Genomic DNA, 12,615 nt, shown 5'->3' on the forward strand with positions numbered 1-12,615 from the left:
TCTCTCTCTCTCTCACTATATATCTCTCCTTCATTTTATCACTCTCTATAACTCTCTCTCTTCTCAAACTCTCTTTCTGTCTCCCTTTCTCTAGTTCTCTCTTCCTTTTTGTTTGTTCATGTGTCTGTCTGTCTGTCTGCCCCTCTCTCTCTCTCTCTCTCTCTCTCTCTCTCTCTCTCTCTCTCTCTCTCTGACCTCTGCTGCATCCATTGGGTTGTTAGGTCACGCTCAACATGCATTATCATCACAATAGGTTGCCATTAAAGTGGCGGGCTGTATACCAATAACTGAGTTAACGGCCAAGACCATTTGTTCGTGTCAACATGTCCCGACATGTCCCAGAGCTTACTACTCTTGCATGAGGACGCACACACACACACACACACACACACACACACACACACACACACACACACACACACACACACACACACACACACACACACACACACACACACACACACACACACACACACACACACACACACACACACACACACACACACAGCAGAGTTGCCGTCTGTCACATGTGTGGTGGGATACATGGCTTGGCATGTATTCTTGGCCAGAGTAGCAAATCATGGAACATGGCTTCTGATCACAAACAACGGAGGCCCTCCTACTCACGCGTCAGATGGACAAGACGGTCTGCGTGTGATACATCCTGGTTTTAGCACGTCTGTCGTCATGTCAGCACTGTCTAAGATACAAGAGGATGGGGGCATGGGGGGTGTAGACTGACCCCCAGTGGGGGGGGTCTGTTGCCGTTGACTTGACTGTGGATGGTGGTGGGGTTTGGGGTTATACATGGAGAAAGATGCACGAGTTTAGGATTAGAGTCTTTATTGTCCCACAAGGGATATTTTTTTGCACATCAAACAGGGCAGTTCCATGAGGTTCAGCATTAGTCAGATCTATGTGATTCAAATCTCATTCATCTCATTTAGAAGTACATACGTATATGTAGACATCATTTACATATACACATAAACATCCTCAAACATACACATACACACATGAACTCACATACAGCCCAAACTCTTTACCACCCTATCTCATTTACCCAGCTACCGGTATACTACCACATGTAATGGACTTGTTTATAATGGGACCTAAAACACACATAAGCACACACCAGACAAGTTGAGTTTAGACGGTAAACTTGCACCGAAAATAAACACGTGCACACACAGGCAAAAGCACAGTGACTGAATTTGATTTCATCGGAGTGATAGAGTAGAGAGAGGAGAGTACCTTATATTAATCCCGAAGGAAATTGATGTTGAAATTTACTGATGAAATGCACTGCTGATGTTGTCAGCATACAGACACTGTGACTGTATGTTATGATTAAATGAATGCCATGAACTGACTATCCAACCCAGATGGAGGTTATAAGGGGAATTGGAGAGTACTGCAATGGGATTGAGCAGGTCAAGAGGCCAGTACATTGCAGCGCGCACACATGAAAAACAAATACTGTATCTTCCAGCTATGGTGCTAAAATTAGCTATAGTGTTCACAGATTCACCCTTGAAAACACACACGTTGGATGTATCCCTCCAAAAGCTCCCTATTCTATGCACTCTCAAAAGCTCCCTATTGAACCTTTTTCCAGCACATGTTGAAATGAATGAAAATACGGGATAAAATGCCTATTATAGTACATTCTGTGTGTTGATGCATTTCATTTCACTTAATTGATCCAAAATGTTTTAATGACATTAAGTGAATGACTTCATATCTCAATAATAAAAAATGATTGTGAATACAGTATTGCGTTTTGCAGGTGCACTTCAATTAAATGTTAAACAGAATCAATACAATCACTATACAAAGATAGAACGAATCATGCATGTCACCTGTTGTGTGGTTGGTAAAGACATGCTGCCTCTGTCAACTGAGCTCATGCAGGAACCAGCTCTCTCTCTCTCTCTCTCTCTCTCTCTCTCTCTCTCTCTCTCTCTCTCTCTCTCTCTCTCTCTCTCTCTCTCTCTCTCTCTCTCTCTCTCTCTCTGGCTTTGTATAGTGTAGACAGACTGATGAGACTCACTTTTGTTTGCACCTCTCCTCCCCTTCTCTTCCCCTCTCCTCCAATCCTCTCTTCTCCTTCCCTACCCTCGTCCTCCACTCCTCTATTCTCCAACCCTTTCCCTCTCCTCCCTCCTCCTCTCCTCTCTTCTCCTTTCCTCTCCTCTCCTCTCCATGGCACCTCTCTCCTCCCTCTCTCATCTCCACTCCTCTCACCTTCACTCCTCTCCTCTCCTCTCTTTTCCTTTCCTGTCCTCGCCCCCCCCCCTTCTCCTTCCTCTCTCCTCTCCACTCCTCTCCTCTTCTCTCCCTCCCCCCATCCGCAGGCCCGCGAGAGTGCACGGAGAGCGAGCATCGCTGCGACAATCTGAACTGCATTCCGGCGCGCTGGGTTTGCGACCATGACAACGACTGTGAGGATAACTCTGATGAAAGGGACTGTGGTAAGCAGGCGGCCTCAACACACACACACACACACACACACACACACACACACACACACACACACACACACACACACACACACACACACACACACACACACACACACACACACACACATACACACACACTGGTGAGCAGGAGGCCCCTTTGTCTTGGCCCCCGATTGTTGATAGGCTACCGCGCGCCAGAGGCCAACACACACACACACACACACACACACACACACACACACACACACACACACACACACACACACACACACACACACACACACACACACACACACACACACACACACACACCTCCCTGGGCCCTGCTAACGCCCACACTGCTCCACACACACACACACACACACACACACACACACACACACACACACACACACACACACACACACACACACACACACACACACACACACACACACACACACACACACAAACATGCACACACATACTCACATGACCACTAATTATAAACTTGCACATGCATAAGTACACATGCACACACACACTTTCCCAAACACTCACATGCACGCATAGTTTGTGCAGTGTTTTCACACACACACAGACATGCACACGCATACGCAGACACACACACACACACACACACGCACGCACACACAGACACACACACACACACACACACACACACACACACACACACACACACACACACACACACACACACACACACACACACACACACACACACAATCATAATCACAATTACACACATACAAGAAACACACCCCACCAGCGTCAAAAATCACATTAACCAGCCACCACAGCAGCAGAGAGAATGGATTAACTCACTCCAGTGAAGTCTCGTTTCATATAGCCAAAGCTATAGACACCCCCCCCCCCCCCCCCCCCCCCCCCACCCACCCCCCTTTGAGAATGAGCTGCTGTCACAGGAAGCTCCTTTTCATTGCTCCTCTTGTGGGTGGTTATTGGTGTGCAGGGGCAGAACAATCCCTTTAAAATGGCCTCACAATGAGCCGCATGTAATATTGGTCAAATAAATCAGCTAAGCTCGGTTAAACTATTATGCACGTGGTAATGGCAACAACAAAGGAATACAAAGCGTTTTTGCATTTTTTTTCTTTAACAACTTAGGAAAGAACCAGAGCACAGCTGATATTGCGCATTCACTTCTTTTCTGATAGGCAGTGTGTCTTTTGCATTGGTTACAATGGAGTGTTTGCACTAACATTTTTAGTTTGTTGCTTTAATTATGTATTTTGTACTATAACTTACAGCATTCAGAGTAGTTTGCAGACACACAGCCATAACTGTATTTGCAGTGATGACGTAATAATTGGTGATGTTCACTGCAGTGCCTGAAGTTGCCACCAGTGTAACTTTAAACTTGCGACTGACAGACTGTGTGTGTGTGTGTGTGTGTGTGTGTGTGTGTGTGTGTGTGTGTGTGTGTGTGTGTGTGTGTGTGTGTGTGTGTGTGTGTGTGTGTGTGTGTGTGTGTGTGTGTGTGTGTGTGTGTGTGTGTGTGTCCTGTCTGCTTGTGTGTGTATCCAGAGCTGAGGACGTGCCACCCGGGCTTCTTCCAGTGCAGCAGCGGCCACTGCATCGCCGAGCGCTTCAAGTGCGACGGCAACGCAGACTGCCTGGATCACACCGACGAATCCTCCTGCCGTGAGTCACCCTCCTTCACCCCCCTCCCCCTCCCCCATCCCCACCCCCCTTTGACCTTTGACCCCCCCCCCCCCCCCCCCCCCCCCCCCCCCCCTGCCACGCTGACTTAGGACTTAGCACACTTTACTGTCATCCTGTTCAGGGTTGCCAGATGAGGTCGATGATATCCAGCCTAAAAAAAATCTCAAAACCCATCTGGAAGCGGGCATTGTGTTGATTTCTATGGCCACAAATTAGCAGAAAATCCCGCCCAAATGCCCTTTTTTAAACCAATTTTTACCCTCAGACAGCTATCCTTAAGTGGTCCAATTGGGAGCCCAATCTGGCAACACTGATCCTGCTTCTCTGCCTTCACCTTAAGTAGCCACCGGCTCAGCACAGCTCTCTGGTCTAGGTCAAGCTCAGCTCTGATGTGACACAATTTACTTTTTCGCCATTAGTGCTGCAATGGCACCCTCTACAGGCCTGTTGGCGAAGGTGCAGTTAGAACGTCATGGCCACCTGTTGTCATGCTGGCTCGAGTTGAGTTGACCGTTGTTGAAGTATATTCCTTGACAACTCAGTTTTAGACAGGTTTGCTTTTAACCCGTTGTAAATTACTTAATAATGATTCATTTTGTTTTGAGCGTGAGAGAAGATGAGACTGATTCTTTTTTTAGTTTATGAGAATCGCTTTTTCATTTCTATCACTTGGCCTTGCCTTGCCTTGCACTCCCCCGGCAATTTTTTCAGTATGACCTCAGCATTTATGCCTGTGAGCGAAAGTTTTGTGTTGTATGTGGGCATCGTACAAATCCTGAAATACATGTATAATGGGATACTCCTTGTAGATTATTAAAGTAGTACATCTCATTTAAAAGCAATATCACTAACTCTGGTTTAAAACACAACAGCGTATTCAGTCCTTTTCAGGGGCGTATCCAGGACATTTTTACTAGGGTGGCCAAGATGACACACAAATATAGTCTGAGGTGGCCATGGAATCATGGAATTATATACACATACCGGGGTCCTCCCACACAGAAAATGTTGCATTTATTCTATGCTATTTCCTGCATTTTAAAGAAAAGCACCAGTGAACTTCAAATACAATATTTTGTAGTAGTATAATATATATATATATATATATATATATATATATATATATATATATATATATATATATAGTATTGAAATGTTCTATGTTTAGGTCTTTGTTTTCTATGTACGTATTCACAGAAATTAAAGATAAATGCACACACATATCCTCATTAAGTTATTTTAATGTGCCAGGCTTTTTATTGAAAGTGCAGTGTAATCTGGTTAAATGCTATGCATTCACATATAAATATGCATAATTGGCCATTTTTAAATGACTGAAGTATGAGAGAGTAGACACCAACTTCATGAATGACATCTGAACCTGACATACCATGCTCAGTAGGTGGAGATCCAGACAACACAGATTCACAGTCCGTCTCCTCCTCCTCCAAATGTGGCTGGTCAACTGTGGTAATACAAGGATAGTTTAAAATGACAGACAGACAGACAGACAGACAGACAGACAGACAGACAGACAGACAGACAGACAGACAGACAGACAGACAGGTCCATGCACATATACATATAATACAAATCTTTAGTTCATCATCTTCTGTCTCAACATTTGTCAGCTGTTAAACCCTTTAATGCATGGCGTTATACCTTTGTCGTTACCAGAGTTACCATAGTGTATTACTAAAGACCCTGTGTTATGTAGTGTGGCACTATGACAGAACCTTTTTGATGACAATAACAGTGAATGAAAGGGCTACATGTAACTAATTCAAGCTTTCCATGCACAACCTACCATCTTGTATTGGGGTAGTGGACTGCTCATCAACACTATCCCTAGGCTGCTGGCTTGTGTGGGCATCTGCACTGGTGCTACTGGCTGTAGCTGACTCTGACTCTTTTTTTCTTGATAAAGAAGCTCTCAATATCGTTTCTTCTCTTCATCTTAATGTCACTCACTGGAGGAAATGTAATCAAATCAATGCAACCAATTAATCATTCAATCAACTCACTTCTAAGCATAGTAACTGGCTACAATATCAGAGGGATTATTGTCGAATTGGCAGAGTACACATGTTGTGTTCATGAGTTTTGTGTTCGTGGTTGTGGTTCCCCTTAGAGTAACAACTTTGACTTCATTCAACAATGTCAGAATACAAAAAAACCTATATTATTGATGTTGACAGTGTCAGATGTCAAAGCAGTGGCATATGGTTTTAACAAAGAAATTACATGACGTGAATTTCAAGTCTGAGGCGCCGTCGGCCTGCAAGGCAATTACAGCTGTGAGCAGTGGCTGATTCTAAAGCCGTGGCTGCAGGGCTTTAGCAAAGAAATTACATGACGTGAATTTCGTTGGTGAACAAACTCACATCTGTACCATGATTTTGTGTGCGTGACGATTTATTTTCGCTACGTTTGAACAAAAGGATTACGATATATTGACACATTTGAGGTCAAATATGTACCGCAAATTTAGCTATTGGGGGGGGGAGTCATACTCTGAAGTGGACTAGCGCTGTGGGTTTAGGCAACACATCTGTGACTGATGTGAACTTGCTTAGGCTACTCTAAAGAGGCAGAGGTGCTCTTTACTATGACTTACTCCGACTTTATTTAAGTTTGATTTAAACTCCAAGAAAAGTCAAGACAATCGAAGAAGCATAGGATAAGCTTCTCACTGAGAGAAGGCATCACAACAATCATAGTCCAGCTTAGCATTAGTTCATTTCACATGATAGGTTTCGAGCTAGGTACTGACGTCTGCCTACCGATCCTGACTGTAGATAACAACCGACTACCCTTTCCAATGTGTGGCCAATGGGCCAATGCTATCCATGCCATGTCCCTATCCAAACGGTTTCATATTAACTATCCTGTTATCAACAAAAAAATAAACTGACGTGCACGTTAGGATTGTGCTGTGCTACTAACTTGGTTTGCAGCTGCCACAACACTAACTTGCTCTCATTTAGTCATGTTGTTGTTTCGTGTAGCTATCTCGTATTTTGGCTCTTCCTGGCTGCTAATACTTGCATAAAGTTTTCAAAATTAGGTTTTCCAACACATTCAGACAACCAACAAAACATTAAATTGCCATACCTTATTGTCCAAATTAGACTGTCCAGGCAGTTAGTGGATGCGGTCTCTCGTGAAGGAACTGCAGGTGACACAGTGCTCCTCAGCATCGCTGGTGCGGGGTTGACAGATCTTTCACGATAAATAAGCGACTATAGGGGCAGCAGGCGACACGCAGTGGTCATCTCGTGTAAGCCTACTGATCAGAAATCAGCCTTGTGCAGCATCAGTCCAACGACTGTCGTGTTAGTTAAAGTGTAAAACTGACCCTAGATCTGTCAGCCAGCGATCACCATGGATTGACAGTTTTCTCTTGTTTGTTGTTGGGTTGACGAACTTGAATGATTACCTGATAATTACCTATTATTGGTCTTATACTGTTGTTATTATATTTATTTATTTATTTTTAAAAATATATTTTTTTATTAATTACTTGTCGAATCAAGGGTGGCCAGTAGGGTGGACAATAGCGTCCCAGGGGTGGCCCTGGCCACCCCCTGCCCCCCCCTAGAATCGCCAGTGGTCCTTTTTCAACTGGCAATAAGTGCTGGTGGATTAGATCTATCCAGCGTGGCCTTAGAGTTAGTGTTGAAGAAATCTGAGTATTGATTTTTTTATTTTTTAAGTGCCTAGTCTTGCTGCCTCTGGGATGCCATGTATGTAGGCTGTACTAGATATGCACTTTAAGTATCTCTATGATGGCACTTCATGTATGCATGTATGTCTGTGTTGAATTGTTGTTGTTGTTGTTGGGTTTTTTATTTTGAGCGTCTTGTGTATCAGTGTAGTGTGTTATGTGGCATCTATGTAGCTTACAGTATGTCCTCGACAAATTTCCTTTGGGACCAATTAAAAGAATCTTGAATCTTGAATCTTGTTCCACCACTGAGAGTCATACTGTACTTGTCCTCTGGTCCACAGCCACTCGGTATCCCAATGGCACCTACTGCCCCCCCTTCCTGTTCGAGTGTAAGAACCACGTGTGTATCCAGCCCCAGTGGAAGTGTGACGGGGACAATGACTGTGGAGACGAATCGGATGAGGAGCTACACCTCTGCTGTAAGGAGACACACACACACACACACACACACACACACACACACACACACACACACACACACACACACACACACACACACACACACACACACACACACACACACACACACACACACACACACACACACACACACACACACACACACACGCACAAGCACACTGACACACACACATTTCCACATAAACTCATGTGGTTCAACAGCACATATTTTAGTGCATTTTTACACATACATGCACACACACAGTCACCCTTGCATGTTCACCACTGGTGTCTTGATGTTAAACGTTGGGTTTTCTTTCCAACATCAGTGGACGTGGAGTGCGAGGCGCCGTTCCGTTTCCGCTGTGACAACAACCGCTGCATCTACGGCCACGAGGTGTGCAACGGGCTGGATGACTGTGGAGACAACAGCGATGAGAGACATGACAACTGTGAGTCCCTGAGAGAGAGAGAGAGAGAGAGAGAGAGAGAGAGAGAGAGAGAGAGAGAGAGAGAGAGAGACAGACTTACACGCTAATGGTTTTAGTATACCTGTATTGTAATTGACCAAGTGATGTGTTTGTGAAGACTTGATGGACGTGATGCACGTGATGATTGAGCGAAAGACCATAATTACCTATCATGTTATTGCTTATGCCAACAGGATATGTTGCCATTTATGTTCATGTTTGCATTAACTTAGCCTGCAATGCATTGACTAAATACTTTAGTACAATCATGTACTTTGCTTCAAAATACATTTATTGTGTATTATTATTATTGGAAAGCAGAAAGAGAAACATGAGCCTGGTGTGCAGACTTTATTTTCTGTTTTCATATGACTTTGCTAGTCCTGCACCCAATTTGTTTTTTTTTAGACTTGGTAGCCCCTTAATGCATGCCGTACCATCTGAGGCAAGCTGTAATAGTTAGTCAGAATTAAATCAATTTGGTTCTGAATAAAACTTAATTCCGCCTTGAAAACATCATGTAAACACTTCACAATTCGTAATTAAATGAAAGTGCAATTTAAACTCGACTGAACTTTTTCATTCTGAATTATTAATTTGGAATTAAAAACATTTTGTAAGTGAGGCCAATGACAGGTTACTTCTCTACCACGCCATAACACAGGGTCTTTAGTAATGCACTACGACTCGGTCATTGCTATTCTGGTAACAACACATTTATAACGCTGTGTTTTCTCCTTGTTGAACAGGTGTAACCCCGACCCACGGGCCCTGCTCTCCAGATGAGCTGAAGTGTGGCAATGGCCAGTGTGTCCCCCTGCAGATGGCCTGCGATGACTATGACGACTGTGGGGACCGCACGGACGAGCTGGGCTGCCGTGAGTAAATGCTGTGTAGTCTTATAGTAACTTTCTAGTTTACTTAATTTAGTCTTTTAGCTTAATATTGGAGACTGTAATTTGATGATATATATATAATGTTCTCCAACACATTGATGTGTGCTTGTGACTAGGGCCAGATTAAGATGGCCTGGGGCCCCTAGACCACAGGTTGCCTGGCAGATGGGGGCCCCTAGGCTGCAGCCATATCTAGCCTGTGCATTAATCGGGCCCTGCTTGTGACTACATGTATACAGTGAGGTTTATATTATTCATATTGCTGGCAAGTGTGGACCCATCAGTGGTGGAAGAGTGAGTAATGTGTCGTGTGTGTATATGTTCCTCCTGATCAGATGTAGGCACTGGGCGCTCCTGCAGTGAGAATCTGTGTGAGCACAACTGCACCGACCTGACTTCCGGAGGCTTCCTGTGCTCATGTCGACCCGGATACAAGCCTGACGCCACGGACAAAAACACCTGTCAAGGTATGGAATGGAATGGAATAGCCTCACACACGTCACTCGTCACTGAAGTGCGTATGAGTAATGACATAATGACATAGTGTCCTGCTCTTCATTTCACTATAATCATAACATTAAAAAGATATCTGATCAGGCTTGTTGCAAAAGCTATTTTCTTAGAAGGATGATCCAGAGTCTGCTCATACAGTATCATGAATGTATCGGGATGTTAATTATTATTATATGAATGCATAATATTTTGTGTGTGTGTGTGTGTGTGTGTGTGTGTGTGTGTGTGTGTGTGTGTGTGTGTGTGTGTGTGTGTGTGTGTGTGTGTGTGTGTGTGTGTGTGTGTGTGTGTGTGTGTGTGTGCCTGTGTGTGTGTGTGTGTGTGTCTGCCTGTGTGTGTGTGTCTGCCTGTGTGTGTGTGTGTGTGTGTGTGTGTGTGTGTGTGTGTGTGTGTGTGTGTGTGTGTGTGTGTGTGTGTGTGTGTGTGTGTGTGTGTGTGTGTGTGTGTGTGTGTGTGTATGTAGACATTAATGAGTGTGAGGAGTATGGGACGTGTCCTCAGGAGTGTAAGAACTCGAAGGGCAGCTACGAGTGCTTCTGTGCCCAGGGCTTCCGCTCCGTAGGGCCCCAGCACGGACAGGAGTGTGCAGCAGAAGGTGAGGAGACCCAACACACACACACACACACACACCTGCACACACACACACACACACACACACCTGCACACACACACACACACACACACACACACACACACACACACACACACACACACACACCTGCACACACACACACACATACGCCTCTCCCACCTGCTGTATCTCGTACTACGCCTGCCTTTACCTGCCTTTACCTCTCTCTTCTCCTGTCTGTACCAGCCCATATCTAAATCCCCTCACTTTCTTTCTCTGTCTCTATTTCAGTGGTATCATGTTTGAGCTCCATAGTTTCATGCCTACTGGCTACCTCTTGTTTATCATAACTTTCCAAGCCATTTCTTGGATGTGATGACTGCATGTACGAATCAACATACAGTAATAGTGTATCCTTTATCTCTCACAGTTTAGCCTTCAGCAAGCCTCATGCTTGGTGTCTCCGATGCCATGACTTTCAACGACATGTGTTCTGTTGTTGTTTTCCGTCTCGTCTGGTTCTCGACAACTTTTATTTGTGCGTTATTATATTTCTTTTTCAGAAATATGTGCTGTTAAACCACATGAGTTTATGTAGACATGTGCGTGTGTGTGTGAGTGTGTGTGTGTGTGTGCGTGCGTGCGTGTGTGTGTGTGTGGCATGTGATCTGATGTTTCACCTGTCTCGTCTCTTCTGGTCCCGTCTGGTTGTGGTGTCTGCAGGGAACCCTCCGGTGCTGCTGCTGCCTGACAACGTGCGCATCCGCCGCTTCAACCTGTCCACCGAGCAGTACTCCGATTACGTGGACAACGCTGAGCACATCCAGGCAGTGGACTACCTGTGGGACCCAGAGGGCCTCGGACTCAGTAAGAGGAGGAACTAGTGGGCTTCGTTTACAGAAGATGGATAGAATAAATAATGTAATAGAGACTGTATTGATCCCGGAGGCAGGGACCAGCTACCAAATGCTGGTAAAAAATCAGTTCGGCTGGTAGCAAAGAAAGGTTACCGGCAGCCACTTTGACTGATACTGAGTATATGTTTGGTTAGTACTCTTAAAGGTGCACTGTGTAAGATTTTTAGTTGTTTATTTCCAGAATTCATGCTACCCATTCACTAATGTTTCATGAATACTTACCACCACCTTTTTCATGAATATTTACCACCACCATCAAATTCTAAGTATTCATTATGACTGGGAAAATTGCACTTTTCATACATGAAAAGGGGGATCTTCTCCATGGTCCGCCATTTTGAATTTCCAGAAATAGGCATTTTTAGCTGCAAAAATGACTGTACTTGGGCCATACTAGAAAATATTTGTTTATTACTTGGTAAACTTTCATGTAAAGATCAAATTTGGCAATAGGCAGCCCAGTTTCAATGAGCAGCATAGTTGCAGTACCTTTTTGACCATTTCCTGCACAGTGCACCTTTAGCATCTACTTTACAAATTGGCAAGTGATGAAAGACGTTCCCCTGTCCAGAGGGAAATAAAAAAAGATGTGTATAGGAAAAAGATGGAGCGTATGATGACATGCATTTGGGACCCAGAGGCTGTTGTAAGACTCAGTAAGAGGAACTAGTGGCTTGGTTTAGTATTGGCAGATGGATTGAATTATAGAGAATTTCCTAATCCCTGAACAGTGATGTAGAGAAAATAAAAAGATACATGAAGGAAATAGATGGAACATCTGATAATAACACGAAACCTATCTGTGGCACACCACAGGGTGTTGGACTCAGTAAGAAGAACTAGCAGCTGTCTCATAGATTTCTCCCCCCTGGTGGGGTTTACTGTCAGATACTGGGAGGATTTAGGGGATTTTACTACAATGTTTCCTGATCATTTGAAGCACCTATGGACATTAGTGGATAGGCAAG

At 44.3% G+C, this 12,615-nt stretch overlaps 1 protein-coding gene across 1 annotated transcript in view; it reads left to right on the forward strand.

Moving 5' to 3' along the window:
* The window catches only part of lrp2a (low density lipoprotein receptor-related protein 2a), a 136,859-nt gene that overhangs the window by 108,982 nt on the left and 15,262 nt on the right, over window positions 1-12,615 (forward strand). The window contains exons 62-69 of the mRNA XM_063213850.1: window positions 2,358-2,474; window positions 4,014-4,130; window positions 8,163-8,300; window positions 8,610-8,732; window positions 9,500-9,628; window positions 9,982-10,113; window positions 10,623-10,754; window positions 11,454-11,597. Of these exons, the coding sequence (XP_063069920.1) occupies window positions 2,358-2,474; window positions 4,014-4,130; window positions 8,163-8,300; window positions 8,610-8,732; window positions 9,500-9,628; window positions 9,982-10,113; window positions 10,623-10,754; window positions 11,454-11,597 (1,032 nt within the window). The remainder of the gene's footprint in view (window positions 1-2,357; window positions 2,475-4,013; window positions 4,131-8,162; window positions 8,301-8,609; window positions 8,733-9,499; window positions 9,629-9,981; window positions 10,114-10,622; window positions 10,755-11,453; window positions 11,598-12,615) is intronic.

Source organism: Engraulis encrasicolus, chromosome 13 (genome assembly GCF_034702125.1).
Source record: "Engraulis encrasicolus isolate BLACKSEA-1 chromosome 13, IST_EnEncr_1.0, whole genome shotgun sequence".
NCBI lineage: Eukaryota > Metazoa > Chordata > Actinopteri > Clupeiformes > Engraulidae > Engraulis > Engraulis encrasicolus.